The 15,023-nt window shown below is 64.6% G+C and overlaps 2 protein-coding genes across 3 annotated transcripts; both read left to right on the forward strand.

The window, feature by feature from the left end:
* Positions 1-133: 133 nt before the first annotated feature.
* On the forward strand, positions 134-8,691 carry GIT1 (GIT ArfGAP 1). 2 transcript variants are annotated; one of them, XM_065694288.1, is made up of 22 exons: positions 134-402; positions 3,300-3,433; positions 3,515-3,627; positions 3,705-3,810; positions 3,885-3,971; positions 4,073-4,203; positions 4,282-4,376; positions 4,460-4,502; positions 4,708-4,734; positions 4,975-5,023; positions 5,110-5,182; positions 5,813-5,910; positions 5,999-6,110; positions 6,193-6,320; positions 6,393-6,545; positions 6,637-6,864; positions 6,953-7,006; positions 7,260-7,346; positions 7,448-7,521; positions 7,603-7,785; positions 7,873-7,936; positions 8,027-8,691. In XM_065694288.1, exons 1-22 carry the CDS (start codon positions 351-353, stop codon positions 8,237-8,239), a joined length of 2,304 nt encoding a protein of 767 aa, XP_065550360.1. In that variant the 5' UTR covers positions 134-350; the 3' UTR covers positions 8,240-8,691. The 2 variants fall into 2 exon arrangements, with proteins under 2 accessions (XP_065550360.1, XP_065550361.1); XM_065694289.1 differs by lacking the exon at positions 4,708-4,734 and having other exon boundaries at positions 135-402.
* An 80-nt stretch (positions 8,692-8,771) lies between these two features.
* ABHD15 (abhydrolase domain containing 15) lies at positions 8,772-11,535 on the forward strand. Its single transcript, XM_065694290.1, has 2 exons — positions 8,772-9,783; positions 10,707-11,535. The coding sequence occupies exons 1-2, from the start codon at positions 8,954-8,956 to the stop codon at positions 11,182-11,184; spliced, it is 1,308 nt and encodes a 435-aa protein (XP_065550362.1). The 5' UTR covers positions 8,772-8,953; the 3' UTR covers positions 11,185-11,535.
* Positions 11,536-15,023: the final 3,488 nt, after the last annotated feature.

Here is a 15,023-nt window from a genome sequence, read left to right on the forward strand (position 1 = left end):
CGGTGCCTGGGCGGTGCGGGTACGGGCGCGGCTGCGGGCGCAGGTGCCGGTGCGGGGCGGTCGCGGCGGCGCTGCCGGTGCGGGGCGGGGGCGGTGCGGCCCCTCCTCCGCCGGGGCCGGGCCTGCGCCGCTTCCTGCGGAGCCGCCGGGCGCAGGGAGCAGCCGGTAGCCCCCGGCGTGCCGCGGCCCCGGGCCCCCGCCGCCCCCCGCCCCAGCCCCGCCGCAGGGCTCCCCCCCCCCCCCCTTCCCTCCCCTTCCCCCGTTCCTCCCCCCGGCGGGCCCGGGGGTGCCGCCGCCGCCGCCCCACGCTGGCGCAGAGGCCCGGGCCCGGGCCCGCCTCGCCGCTGAGGATGTCCCGGAAGGCGCCGCGGGCGGAGGTGTGCGCCGACTGCAGCGCACCAGGTAAGGACCGGCCCCCCCGCGGCCCCCCCGGTGCGCCCCAGCCACCCCCCCCCCCCCCCCAAAGAGCCTGCCTCGCACTGCCCGGTTCGGCTCCGGCGCAGCCCCTCTGCACCCCGCGGTACCCCCGTGCACCCGCTCTGCATCCCCCGGGATGCGCCCCCGGAGCCCTTTTTGCGTCTCCTTCTGCTCCCCAATGTGAGGCCCCTGCGTGCCCCCAGGACCGCCCCCCCCCCCCCCCCCACGGTCGCCCCTCTGCACCCTGCAGTGTAAACCCCAGGGACCCCCCTGCGTCCTGCTTTGCCACCCAGGAGCCCTCTGATGCAACGCTTTCGTGCACCCCCTTTTCCCTCCTCCAGGAATCTCGCGGTACACCCCAAACGTGACCCCGATTCCCCCCTGAGCACCCAGCGTGCTCCCACTGCACCCACCACCCCCGTGCACCACCCGCAGCCTTTGCACCCTCAGCATGGGGGCTGCTGGCGCAAGCTGGGGTTGTGCCAGTGGGTGCCAGCAGCACCGAGGACACTGCGAATGGTGGGATGGAGCTGGGGGGGGGGGGGGGTACCCCACAGCACCCCACAGCACCCCACAGCACCCCACAGCCAGCACCCACACCGGCTGGATCCGTTCTTGGCGGTGGCGACCGCGCTGCAAGCCAGAGCCTGAGCCTGGGCAAGACGATTCGCATCCCCGATGGTGCCAGTGCCCACAGCCCCCACATCAGGCACGAGCCCATGGGTGCTGCAGTGGGGCCGGGCCCCGTCAACCCTGCCCACGGTAGGGCCGGACCCCCCCAAACCCTGCCCGTGGCCACCACGGGTGTCCCCATGGCAATGAATGAACGGGGCCGAGTGGAGGCTCTCGCTTCGAGCCGGCCCCGGAAAGCTGCCCGCGGGCCAAGGCTGTGCCGAAATTATTCCGGCCACGTGCCAATGGCCGGATCCTGCCAGGAGAGCCGGCGGCACGCGTGGGTACGGGGCTGCCCTGCCTCCGGCTCGTCCCCCGTGCGGGGGGCAAGCGGGGGGCACGGGGGTGCCTGGGACGGTGCCAGGGCTCCCTGCCGGGGCGGGGGGAAATGGAAACCAGTTTCTTCCAATCTCTTATCGCCTGGCAGCCATGTGAGGAAATGAGTTATAAAGTCCAGAGGCCGCTTCCTACCGCGCCGGGAGCACCCGGCGGGGATGTGCTGCCCGGCCCTGTGGGGCGGGCTGTGTGTGGGGTGTCCTGATCCCGGTGCCCGGGCTCCCCTGGCTGGATCCCGCTTTGTACAGGGATGCCGGCCAGCCCCAGCCCCCTGCCCACCATTGCTGGGCTGAGTGCCGGGGGTCCCGGGGCAGGGATGGAGGTGCCGGGGGTCCCGGGGCAGGGATGGAGGTGCCGGCGTTCCCTGAAGCTCCGTGATCCTCCCAGGATTTGGGGTGCCCCAGTGCCAGCGCTCCCCGAGCTGCTGCAGTCCCACCCGCATCCCACCGCAGCCCGTCCGCCCCTGCGGTGCCTGGGGGGCTGCCCCGGGGTACCTGAGATCAGCGGGGTCCCGGGCGGCCCCTGCTCGGAGCGTCCTGTTCCTGTGGGCAGCGGGTGCCAAGGCGCAGATGCTGCCGCGCCGGCTGCCAAGGCGCTGCCATCTGTGTGCACGGGGCTGCCAGGCTCCCCCCCAGACACCCCAGCTCGGCCCCGGGGCACTGCAGCACTGCCTGACCCCAAACCGCATCCACACGGGATGAGGAGGGGGGATTTGGGACCCCACTGGGACCATTGTTTCTGGCCAGGGCTGCCACCCCCCTGCTCCTCACCCTTTGGGGCACCAGCTCTGCACTTCCCTGGTGGCAGGGGGTGGGTTTGGGGTGCCTGTTGGTGCCCATCCCACCATGGGAATGGGGAGACCCCCGCACACCCCAGCTCAAGGGCACCCTTCCAGGCTGACCCCCCCATCCCTGAGGAGTCCCGGCACCCCAACAGCGGTCCATCGCGCTGACAACAGGGGCTTGGGGCTCCCCCCATCTGTGTGGAGGAGTTTGTGTAGGCCCTACAGAAACAAGGGCTGGTGGGGTCCCCTGCCGCACCCAGGGACAGTTCAGCATCATCCATGGGAGGGGGCTGTGACCCAGCTGAGGGTCCCCAAATCCTGCCCTCGGTGCTGCTGGGAGCAGTTGCAGCCCCACAGCCCCCCCCCGCCATGGGGCTGGATCTCCCCCTGGCCCAGCCCCACGACCCATTTTTGGGGTGCGTGCGTGGGGAGCTGCCGCGAGCGGGGCCCCCGCGGGTGCCAGGGCTGGTGCCAGCGTGGGGCCGGCGCGGCGGCTCAAACAGCCCTTTGTTCCAGCGGGACACAAAGGGCTCCAGTCTGGCCGGGCCAGGGACAACGGCTGAGAATGGGGGGGGGGCTGGCAGTTGGGGGGGGGGGGGGGGCATGGCACCTGTCCCCAGAGCTGGGGTGCGCTGTGGGGCTGGTGCGGGGTGATGGGGCTGCAGAGCTGGAGACCACCATGGGTGGGAGCCCATGGGCTGGGGGTGCCGCTCATTGAGGGGCACCTTCCCCCCTATCCAGGGCTCCCCCAAATGCCCAGCTGGGGGCCGAGGGGGTGCACAGCCTCACTGGGTGCTGCCGTGACTCAGGGTGCCCCTGCTTGGGGTGCTCTGCCGTGGAGCTGGCATCATCCCTGCCACCAGCTGCCCTCATGGTGGGGGAGGCCAAATCCTGCCCCCCCTTTGGCTGGTGCTGGTTGCTATGGGAAACCTGTGGGTTTCCCCTGGCGATGGGCTGAGCCCCTCACTTGTCACCGGGGAAACCGTCGCTATGGCAACGCACCCCCCCCCCCCAGCAGCAGTGGGGTGGATGGGGAGGGGGCCGCATGGGGAGGGGGCCCCCGGTGACATCCCCTCGTTCCACCGCGCAGACCCCGGCTGGGCGTCCATCAACCGCGGGGTGCTCATCTGCGACGAGTGCTGCAGCGTGCACCGCAGCCTGGGCCGCCACATCTCCATCGTCAAGCACCTCCGACACAGCCCCTGGCCCGCCACCCTGCTCCAGGTGGGTGCCGACGCCATGGGGACATGGGGGGGTCATACAGGGACCCCCCCATGCCCACTGTGTCCTGCCTGAACCCCGCAGATGGTGCACACCTTGGCGAGCAACGGGGCCAACTCCATCTGGGAGCACTCGCTGCTGGATCCAGCCCAGGTTCAGAGCGGGCGCCGGAAGGCAAACCCCCAGGACAAAGTGCAGTAAGTGCCCCCCATGCCATGGGGAGGGGGTCAGTGCTGGGCCAGGCACCCCCCCTTCACCCCACAACCTGTTCCAGCCCCACCAAGTCAGAGTTCATCCGCGCCAAGTACCAGATGCTGGCCTTTGTCCACAAGCTGCCGTGCCGGGATGACGATGGTGTCACTGCCAAGGACCTCAGCAAGGTGGGGTGTGGGTGCGGCCCCCCCCTTGGTGCTGGAGACGGGTTTCCCCCCCTTACCCCTTCTCTCCTCCGCAGCAATTGCACTCGAGCGTGCGGACGGGCAACCTGGAGACGTGCCTGCGCCTGCTGTCGCTGGGCGCGCAGGCCAACTTCTTCCACCCGGTGAGCACTGGTGGGGCTGGGGATGGGGCTGGGATTTGGGGGGGATTCCGGACCCGCATCCCATGGGCAGGATGCGGGGCTGATGCTGCCCGTGCCCGCAGGAGAAGGGCACCACACCGCTGCACGTGGCGGCCAAGGCCGGCCAGATCCTGCAGGCAGAGCTGCTGGTGGTCTATGGCGCCGACCCCGGGGCACCCGATGTGAACGGCCGGACCCCCATTGACTATGCCAGGTGAGGGTGGGGAATGGGGGGGTACCCTCTGCCTGCACCCCCGCAGGGTGTGCGTCACCCCTGCCCATCCTCTCACAGGCAGGCAGCCCAGCACGAGCTGGCGGAGCGGCTGGTGGAGTGCCAGTACGAGCTGACCGACCGGCTGGCCTTCTACCTCTGCGGCAGGAAGCCGGGTGAGCACGGGGGTCCCGGGGGGTGGCTAACCCGGGGCGGGGGGGGGCACAAGGCCCTGCTCACCCCCCCTCTCTTTGCTCAGACCATAAGAACGGGCACTACATCATCCCGCAGATGGCCGATAGGTGAGTGCCCCGTGCCTGCAGCCCCGCTGCCCTGTCCCATGGTCCCCCCGACATCCCCGCTGGACCGAAGCGGGGGACCACGGTCACCTCCCCGTGACTGGCTCTGGAGCATCCTTTGGGGGGTATATGGGGGGGTCCGCGTGCCCGCGCGTTTAACATCCGCCTTTATCCTGTTCTTCCCTCCGCTGCCTTCTCCGGAGCGCAGGGTGCGCCCAAAGTGCATGGCACAGAGGTATTGTCTGCTTGGCTCCGGGGGTCCCCCCACTGCCACTGGCATGGGTCCCCCCTGCCCAGCCCGGAGGGCACCCAGGGAGGGGGGGGTCCTGCTCGCCCTTTGCCACCTCATCCCCGTGTGCCTGCTCGCCAGCCCTGGGGGGGGTCCTGGTCCTAGTGGGGTGCAGCTGGGGTCTGTTTTAGTGGGGACAGAACAGGGATAACCCCAGTGTCTTCCCCTTTCTCCGCACCCCCCCAGCCTGGACCTCTCTGAGCTGGCCAAGGCAGCCAAGAAGAAGCTGCAAGCGGTGAGTTGGAGCCAGGGCAGGGCTTTGGGGGGGGTCCCATCCGCCCCCCCTCTCCCGCTTGACGCCGTTCCCTGTTGCCGCTGCAGCTCAGCAACCGCCTGTTCGAGGAGCTGGCCATGGATGTGTACGATGAGGTGGACCGGAGGGAGAACGACGCGGGTGAGCCGGGGGGGGCACAGGGAGCACCCCCCCAGGGCCGGGGCGGGCTCCCGGCACGGGGAGGAGCAGGCGGTGGGGCCAGGGCTGAGCCCAGCGCTCCCCCCCGATCCGGATGCGTCCGCAGGGACTGCAGGCCCCTCCTTCCTCATTCCTCTGGCCGGGGAGGGTTTCTCCGTGCGAGGGGCCGCTGCTGGGTGCCGGGGCTCGGGGTGCTGCTGGAGGTGGGTGCCGGGACCCCCCCGGGGATGGGGGCACAGCCTGGAGGGTGCCCTTGAGCTGGGGTGGGGGGGTGGTGGGGTGGGGGTCACCCCATTTCCATGGTGGGTGGGCACCCATAAGGGTGCCAAACGCACTCCGTGACACATGGGGAGTGCAGAGGGGGTGCCCCAAAGGGTGAGGAGTGGGGGGGGTTGCACTGGGGGGGTCCCCAGCCCTGCGGGGAGGCCGGGGAAGGCGATTGCCGTCATCCCGGCCGGGCTCCGCTCCCAGCCCAAGCCTGGCCCTGCGCCTGCGCCTGCGTCCTGCCGGCCCCGCTGCCAGCCCCACGCTGCAGCTTGCTCCGGAGGGGGGGTCCAGGCCTTGTAACCCGCCCCCCCCCCTTGGGGGTCTGACCCCGCTGCCTGCCCGCAGTGTGGCTGACGACGCAGAACCACAGCACGCTGGTGACGGAGCGCAGCGCCGTGCCCTTCCTGCCCGTCAACCCCGAGTACTCGGCCACACGCAACCAGGTGAGCCCCATCCAGAGCCCTGTGCCCCCCGCCCCTTGCACCCAGAGCCCTGCTCACTCCCTTCTCCCCCCCCCGTCCCCCCCCCCAGGGCCGTCAGAAGCTGGCCAGGTTCAACGCCAGGGAATTCGCCACTTTGCTCATTGACATCCTTGGGGAAGCCAAGCGCCGGCAGCAAGGGAAGAGTCTGCTGAGCCCCACAGGTGAGGGATGGGGGGCAGCGATGGGGGCAGCTGAGCATCTCCCCTCTGTCCTGTGCTCAGCACCCCCTTTGCCCCCCCCCAGACGCCCTCGACTACTCGCTGCGCAGCCAGAGCGATCAGGACGACCAGCACGACTACGACAGCGTCGCCTCCGACGAGGATACGGACCAGGAGCTGCTGCGCAACGCATCCCGCAACAACCGTGCCCGGGTGAGCCTGGATCCCCATCCCGGACCGCAGCCCTGGCGCTGGGATTCTGTTACTGAGCCTGTGTCCCCATAGAGCATGGATTCCTCCGACCTGTCGGACGGCCCCATCACGCTGCAGGAGTACCTGGAGGTGAAGAAGGCTCTGGCTGCCTCCGAGGCCAAGGTGCAGCAGCTGATGAAGGTGAACAACAGCCTGAGCGATGAGCTGCGGCGGCTGCAGCGCGAGGTGGGTGCAGGACCAGCAGCACCCTTCCCTTGTTATACCCCATCCTTGCTGCGGCCCCCTCCTCGCTGATGCCTCCGGTCCTTGGCTGCAGATCCACAAGCTGCAGGCAGAGAACACGCAGATCCGGCAGCAGACTGGTCCCACGCACCCAACCCCGGCTCCCAGCGAGCGGCCGGAGCATGGGCACCCGCCGGGCACGGCCCCCCCGCTCCGCAGGGACCGCCAGGCCTTCTCCATGTACGAGCCGGGCTCGGCGCTGAAGCCCTTTGGGCAGCCGGTGGAGGAGCTGGTGACCCGGCTGCAGCCCTTTGGTGCTGGGGTGAGTGTGCTGGGATGGGGCGGGGGGGGGGTGGTTTGGGGCGCTGGGTCCTGCCCCCACGGGGCCGTAACGTTTCGTGTGTCAGCAGGAGGTGGAGGACGAGGCTCTGTACTCCATGCACATCCCGGCCAGCGTGTACCGGGTAAGGGGGCCGCGGTGGGGATGGCTCCTGCGTGGGATGTGGTGGCTGTGTCTGTCCTGGGATGTGGCCTCTCGGATGTCCGGTTCCCCTGGGTCAGGCTGGGGACATCCCCAAGGAACAGCAGCCATGGGATGCTCCCGCATGCAGGGAGCGGTGTCCCCTGTGCTCATCCTCCTCTGCACGTCACCGGGGTTGGCTCCAGACCCCTCTGCACCGTGTTTAGGGCTGGTTTATCGTTTTTATCCCCCTCCAGATGCGGAAAGGTCCGTCTGCCTCCTCCGTGCCCTTTCCCCCATCCTCCCCACTGCTCTCCTGCCCGCCCGACGGTGCCCGGCACATGGTGATGTACTGGGAGAGGGGAAGCTCTTGGGGTGGGGAGACCCCAATCCCTGTGCTGGGATGGGGCTGGGCAGGGCTTGACGCTGCTCCTGTCCCCTGCAGAGCAAGCTGGACCGGCACGGCAGCGGCACCGACAGCGACTACGACAACACGCAGGCGGGTGAGGTCCTGATCAGGTGCGTTCCGGGGCCGGGGCACACATGGACACAGGGACACGGGGCTGGCACTGACCTGGCTGCGTTGGTGGCTCCCTGCAGCATGGAGGGGAAGCGGTTTGTGGAGCTGAGCAAGGACGAGGACTTCCCGCATGAGCTGGACCCACTGGACGGGGAGCTGGACCCGGGGCTGCCCAGCACCGAGGACGTGATCCTCAAAACCGAGCAGGTCACCAAGAACATCCAGGAGCTGCTGCGGGCGGCGCAGGAGTCCAAGCACGACAGGTAGGGCCGGGGCACGGCCTCGGGCTGCATTCACCCGGGTGGGAGTTACTGTGTCCCCCCGTGCTCACCCCTTCTCCTTGCTCCCAGCTTCATGCCCTGCTCGGAGAAGATCCACTCGGCTGTGACGGAGATGGCATCGCTGTTCCCCAAGGTGGGAAGGGGTTTGGCCCGGGGGGGGTCCCCACAAGGCACCGATTCCCCCTGGTGTGCGGATCCTGATGCTTCCTCCGCCCCTTTACAGAAGCCAGCGCTGGAGACGGTGCGGAGCTCGTTGCGGCTGCTCAACGCCAGCGCCTACCGCCTGCAGAGCGAGTGCCGCAAGACCGTGCCCCCCGAGCCGGGCGCCGCCGTGGACTACCAGCTCCTGACGCAGCAGGTCATCCAGTGTGCCTACGACATCGCCAAGGCCGCCAAGCAGCTGGTCACCATCACCACCCGCGAGAAGAAGCAGTGAGCACCGGCCCGCACCCCTCCCTCCACTCTCTTCTTGTCTCTCCTTCCCCTCTGGCACCCGGGGTGAGCGCGGCTGCACGTGGCCTTTAGCCCATGGGGAGCCAGGGTGTGGGGTGAGCTCCTCCCCGGCATCCCCCCCACGCCACTGAGGTGCTGGGGGTGGGTGCCCACATCCCCCTGTACAGCCCCTGGCCGCACCTAACTTATCCTGTACATAGCCTGTGTCCGTGGCGGCGGTGGCCATGTACCCCCCAAACCCTCCCCAGAGAGCCCCTCGCCGGGCGGCCGGTACCCCCGGGGCCACCCGCAGCGTTAACACTGGACCGGGGCACCCATGGGGCCCCCATCCCTGGGTGTCCTGCCCCCCCTTTTCCCCCGCTGGGGCCACGCTCCCTACTGTAAGATGTGTCCTTGTACATTTGTATCAATAAAGGTGTGAGCATTGCACGGGCACCCGGCTCCTGCGGCCATGGGGGGGTGATGGCTGCAATGGGATTCACCCCCCCGGCACCAGGCAGCGCTCAGCCACGTGTCCCTCCCGTTTCACCCAGTCCCCTTGGCCCCGGCTGGCCGCGGTCACGCCAGCCCCGGCACAGCCCCGCTGGCCCCAGCACGGCCCCACCGCTCGCCCAGCCCCGGGGCCGGGCTTCTCCCAGCACGGCCCCGCCGCCGCTCCCGCACCCGCCGAGCACCGGGGCTGCCGCCCGCCACCTCCATGGTGTCCCCGGAGGGGTTGGTGGCCGCAGCCGTGATGCTCGTGGGTCTGGGCCTCCTGGCCTTGTGCCTTTGGGCAGGGAGGGTGGAGCTGGCCGGAGCCTGGGGAGAAGAGGAGGAGGAGGAAGAGGAGGGGATCCTCTTCATCACCGGGGATGGCTGCGGGCGCTGCCGCCTGCTCTGCAAGCCCTCGGCGCTGGCCCAGCACTTGGTGCGGAGCTTGGGGCGGTCGGCGGCGCTGCGGGGTGGCCACTGGCCATGGCCACGCTGGCCCCGGCTCCAGATGCTGCAGCAGCTCCTGCAGCCGCCCGAGCCGGAGCCGGCGGTGGCCAGAGAGCTCCTGCAGATGTCGGACACCGGACTGGTGGCCCTGGACTGGTTGGTGGGGCCATGGGGGGCTGCGGGGGGCGGTGGCTCCAGCCCGGTGCTGCTGCTCATCCCCAACGCCGCCGGGAAGGTGACGGGGGGGCTGCTGCAGCTGGGGCTGCGGGCGCTGGAGAGGGGCTTCACCCCCGTCATCTTCAACCGCCGGGGCCACAACGGCTGCCCCCTGACCACCCCCCGGCTCCAGCCCTTCGGGGACCCCCGCGACCTGCGGGAGGCCGTTGCCTACCTGCGGTGCCGGCACCCCGGTGCCCCGCTGCTGGCCGTCAGCGAGGGCTCGGGCTCGGGGCTGCTGCTCGCCTACCTGGGGGAGAGCGGCTCCTCCAGCCGCCTGGCCGCCGCCGCCTGCATCTCCCCCATTTTCCGTGGCCGGGACTGGTTTGAGGCCCGGCTGCCCTGGCTCTACGAGTGGCCGCTGCTCCTGCACCTCAAGCAGGGACTCAGCAGGTCAGTGGGGTCCTTTGGTCCTGGGGAGGGGGGTACCCGGGAGCCCCTGGGGGGTGCATGCAATGGGTGCTGCTGGCAGTACATGGAGACAGAGGTGCTGAGAGCAGCAAAACGCGCTGGTTAATGAACACCAGCCTGCAGCCGGCTGCCATGGGGCCACCCCGAGCTGCCAGACCCGGCTGGGGCTGAGCGCAGGGGTCCCTGCGGGGGGAGATGTCAGCAGGAGGGTGGGTTGGCAAAGCCCCTGTGCTGTGCTGGACCCGGAGGGGGGGGCTGAGCAGGGCTGGACACCCCCTCCTCTGCATCCAACCCAACCACTATGGGGCTTTGTCGGGGGTCTGTGACCGCACACCCCACGGGTCTTGGGTTCCTCTTGCCTGAGGCCACCACAGGGGCAGGGATAGGAGATAAACTGCCCCATGCCAAGGCCTTGAGCAAGTGGCACCTCCCTGGGTGCTGCTGAGACCCTGGAAGGGGCAAAAGGGTCCTGATGGTGGGCAAATGAGGGCTTCCCCCCCCCCAAAATGCAGGGAAACCCTAAAACGTTGGGAGGGGGGACTTAATCCTCAGCAAAGCCCGGGTGGTGCAACAGGCCCCTGACTTACTACAGGGGTATTGGGGAGGGGTCGGAGGCTGCTGGCCTCGTTGGGGGGGTTTGGCAGCACAGTGTTCCCCCCCTGTTTCCCGATACTCATTGCAATCACTGCTGTCATGGCAACAGAGCGCTGGCTGCCTCCCGTTGCCATGGTACCGGCGCTGGCACAGGATGCACTGCGGCGACCCCGCCCCAGCATTGCGCTGGGGGACCCCAAAACCAGCTCCAGCGCGAAGGGGCTGCAGGTGTCGTGTGTCCCCCCCCCCGCCCCGTGCAGGGCCATGGCCACAACCCACTGAAGGGGGATGCACCCAACCCATCCCTGCAGGTACGCGAGGTCCCTGGCCGAGGTGGTGGACGTGGAGAAGCTGCTGCGCAGCCGCTCGCTGCGGGACCTGGAGGAGAGCCTCTTCTGCGGCACCAAGCCCCGTCCCACGACCTGGGAGACCTACTGGGACCGCAACGAGCCCCTGCGCGACGCGGACGAGGCGGCCGTGCCCGTGCTGTGCCTCTGCAGCGCCGATGACCCCGTGCGCGGCTCCGCCGCTCGCAGCCTGCCCCTGGAGCTCTTCCGCACCAGCCCCTACTTCTTCCTGCTGCTGACCCCCCACGGGGGACACTGCGGCTTCCCCCGGCGGGGCCCGGGGCGCTGCTGGGGGCACGAGGCCGTGCTCGAGTACTTCAGGGCCATGGCAGAGTTCCTGCGGGCAGAGGAGCGCAGGAAGGGGCCGCCGCGGCCACGCAGGTTGGGGGGTCCCATTGGGGAGCCCCCCATCTTTACATGGCAGAGGTCCTACACCCGGTGACGGGCTGTGGGCAAGGGCAGGCTGAGGAAGGCAGGCAGACACTCCGTGTACTAAAATTACTTTATTACAGTTGATTTTTTTTTTGTTGTTTTTAACATTTCCTTTGCTATGATACAAAGGATACTTACAAACAAAATATTACATATGACCTTATTGGGGTTTTCCTTTATTTTTCTTTTTTTTCTTCCTTTTTTTTTTTTTTTTTTTTCTGACAACTCGGTAACAGCTTTTTTTGTCCTTTTTTTTTAAATGCACAATCTATACAATTAATACAGGTTATATAGGAGCTATAATGTATGTTGAACCAGAAGAATACCAGAATACTGACAATATACTGTACATTAAGCCTTACCAGTTAGTGCTCGTGGCATTTTCTACCAGAAGGAAAACGCACACCTGTAGGTTCACTCATACCAGCTGGTGCTACCAGACACGGAAGCAGGAAAGGAGTTTTTAATTCCCCATGTTCAATCCTTCGTGGGCCCATCGCCGCGGCGCTGGGCCTGGAAACCTCAGACCAGTGTTCATAGTAAAACAGCAGATATGTGTGTGTGGTTGGTTAATCGCTAATGCTCTCTGGCACCGATAAAACCCACGTGGCACCCGGGGTTGGCTAGAGCTGGGTGATGCCACGGCGCTGGGCGAGCTCTTGGTGGTGAGCTGGGACCTCCGGATGGAGGGGGAGAGGAAGAGGAGAAGGAGGAGAGGAAAAGCAGCAAGAGCCTTTGCTGTCAGAGGCAGCCCTCGGGGTTGTGCACATGGACAGGGTGGGAGCTGCCTCTTGGTTACCTGCTCGCCAGGAAAGGCTGGCGCTTGTTTCGCAGCCAAAGCAGTTGTGTGGCTACAGGTGTGCCCTTCCCCTCCTCCCGCACTGATAAGGTTCTAGTTTTGTTGTATTTTACTTAGTTTTCTTCTTTCCTTTTTTTAAAGCAATCAGCAAGTGAAGCGCTTTTGAGCTGACTGGCAAAAAGACCTGGCATTTGTGAATGGAAAAAGAGCCATCCCCTTCCTCCCACCCGCTGCATCCCAGCCCAGAAAAACCCCAACCTGGTGGTGGAAGAAGGGAAAAAAGAACACACCAGGGGTGGAGGAGAGGAAGGGGAAAACAGGTTGGAAAATACCAGGTTTGAGTTAATATTTCCTTGACTTCACACAATGCTTGTGCAAAAAAAAGAACATCCCCCCCCCCCCCCGCTGTCCCAACCAAACAAAAACCAAACCCAGAAACATGCTGGAAATAATGAGAACAAATGGAAAAGTAATATATAAAATTAAAAATATAAATAGGATGTCTGGCTGACTGGTAGAAGAATAGGTCATTTAGGTTACAAAAAGGAATATACATTCAAGAGGCTCTGAACCCAGTGGGGTAACTGATGTTAAACTTGTGTTAATAGTTAGGCTAGAATTCTCAAGTTTGTCTTTAAAATTCTTCACAATACAAGCAAGCTATTTGTAAAAAATATACACTATACACACCTCACACAGCTTCTCCTATCCGTATCACACACATCCCATCCTCTAAACCACGGGGGATCCCACACTGAGGGACACGAGGTCCCCCCTTCCCGACCCATTGGTGTCGGTGCCGGTGGGGCAGCGATGGCTGCGTTGCCCCGGGCAGGTCTCTCTGTTCCTCCATCTCCTCCCCACAACCTTCTCAAGCATTTATACAAGTCACCAAAGGGCTGTAGCCTTTTTTATGTTATACACACTTCACTTTGCAACGTTAATTATTTACATCAGGGCTGACCCTCCCTCCCCACCCCTCCCCAAATATCTTTTAGCTGTTTCTAGGCAGGTAAGAAATGTTCCTGTTCCAAGCAAGCGGGGTGGGGGGGGGAAGAGCTGCAGGGGGGGGTCAGGAGGGAAGAAAAGCTGAAGAAAGGAAGCGGGTGGTTTGCTTGCCAGAAGCCAAACCCGTACGTGATCCATGAATCCTTACAAGCTCCCATCTCCCCTACGACCTCCAGGATGACCGGACCTCAAACTCCTCTGCCCGCAGCTTCCCGGGCTGCTCAGCAAAGCTCATCTCGACTTGCAGACGTGCCTCTGCCACAAGACAAGGAGCACAGGTCCTTACTCCATTCCTAGGAAGCACGAGGAGCCCACCCCTCGCTTAGCAGCAGGGCTTATGGAGCACCGAGCCCCTCCGCATGGCACCCACAGGCTCGCCCTGCTGCACAAGCAGCAGCCCTTCAGCTCCTTCACAACCCTGCGCTGATTCCTAAACTCTGCTGAGCTCAGAGTTGCCATAGAAATGCGTGATCCTGGCACCGAAAGCAGGCAACGACCTGAAATGAAAAGTCTTTTTTTCCTGTTTTTGTTCCTTTTCTCTCTTTCCCCTCCAGTAGGTTTCGATGATCTCGGGTTTAAAGACAAAAAGCAGTCAGAAAGGGAAAACAGATCGTTTCTAGAGAGGGCTGAAAAATAAAAGAGTCCTAAGCCGGTATTAAACTGCAGCAAAGAACCTGAACTCGGCTGAGTTCAGCTCCAGAGAAAGCTCGAAGCCACCGCTCCATCCCTCGCACTGCCCCATACACAGCACACGGCGCGATGGGGGGGAACATTCCACATGGAAAACCTGGCTGAAGGCTGGAAGCTGGAAGCCCAGGCGAGTGGCCATTGGCCTCCCCGTCCCCCCCACCGCCCCAGCTCGCAATATTTAAGCACAATTCCTTACGGCATCACTTGGACAAGTCTCGGGATTAGATGCATGCTGAACTACGACTGGCAATTACAGTAGCTTTTTGCTAGCTGGCACATAACTGTATCTATAAATTTTAGTACAAAAACTTAAAAAATACAGAAACTAGGTCAATTTGTTAACTACATATTTACAGGTAATTACAACTCTTTTCACTCACAATAACTTGAGCTCATTGTCAGTGAAAAGTCAATCTGTGCATGTTCTGAGGTACCCGTACTCAAGGGTGGGGAGCGGGGCAGGGGACCGGAGGGGTGAAGGTCCCCCCGGGTTTGCTCACATCCGTGGGGACAACGCTCGGCCCTCCTGGTTCCTGGACTCAGTGTGTGCACTCAGAGAAAGCAAAGGGGAGAGGGAGCTGATGGTGGGGTTTGGTTTTTCCCTAGGACATGGCTTTAGGGTGTTTGAACGGGCGCAAAGCCAACCGTCACGTACCAATCTGCCTTCCTCCGCCTCCAAAAGGAGCCTTCAGGTGAAGTGCAAGTATCAAGACCCACAGCTCGGTGGTTAAGGTGCTTGTTTGCCAGCAAATCTGATTTACCAAGTCCCTCTCTAGCTGACAAAGGCCTTTCCTTCCCCAGGAGAAGGGACAGGGATGCAGCCAGCAGCGTCATGGCCCCAGTTGGCTGAACCTCATTGTGCAACAGGAACCAGGGTTATCCGCTGCCATCGCTCCCTGGTGGGGTGATGTTTACTACAACCATGACATCGATCAGCCTGGGTTTTGGTGGGGGCTTTTTTGGCTATAAAGAGCTACCTACAACCCTCCGAAGCGCCTCACACGTATTTCTCACCAGACTCCGACTCAAATCGACTCAAAGAAGTGCAAACTGAAACCAACACAGCAGAGGGGCACCAACCAGCAGCCCTGTCCAGGCATGCCCCACTCCTCCAGCCTTGGCACGTGGCTCTGGGCTCGCTGCCCACACCTAAAGACGACACCACTCCTTGTGAAAAGGTAAGGATGTCCCAACCAAACCTGAGCCTTGCCTAAGGAACTCACGCGAGACCTTCCGAAAGGGATGCGGGGGCAAACTGCCTCCAAAGTCTCTGGTAGCACAAAGAGAGCCCGTGTTGGCACACTGCTGAGCTGGCTGGGCTTCCCCTGCGGGTAAATATTGCAGTTGGATGA

Source organism: Lathamus discolor, chromosome 14 (assembly GCF_037157495.1).
Source record: "Lathamus discolor isolate bLatDis1 chromosome 14, bLatDis1.hap1, whole genome shotgun sequence".
Taxonomy (NCBI): Eukaryota; Metazoa; Chordata; class Aves; order Psittaciformes; family Psittacidae; genus Lathamus; species Lathamus discolor.

Bases quoted from the DNA above. Each gene is read 5' to 3' on its own strand.
- ABHD15 (XM_065694290.1), top strand. From the start codon at position 8,954: ATGGTGTCCCCGGAGGGGTTGGTGGCCGCAGCCGTGATGCTCGTGGGT. The intron at 9,784-10,706 runs GTCAGTGGGGTC...CCATCCCTGCAG, and splicing joins CTCAAGCAGGGACTCAGCAG to GTACGCGAGGTCCCTGGCCG.
- GIT1 (XM_065694288.1), top strand. From the start codon at position 351: ATGTCCCGGAAGGCGCCGCGGGCGGAGGTGTGCGCCGACTGCAGCGCA. The intron at 4,735-4,974 runs GTATTGTCTGCT...GCACCCCCCCAG, and splicing joins CCAAAGTGCATGGCACAGAG to CCTGGACCTCTCTGAGCTGG. The intron at 7,347-7,447 runs GTGATGTACTGG...TGTCCCCTGCAG, and splicing joins CCGACGGTGCCCGGCACATG to AGCAAGCTGGACCGGCACGG.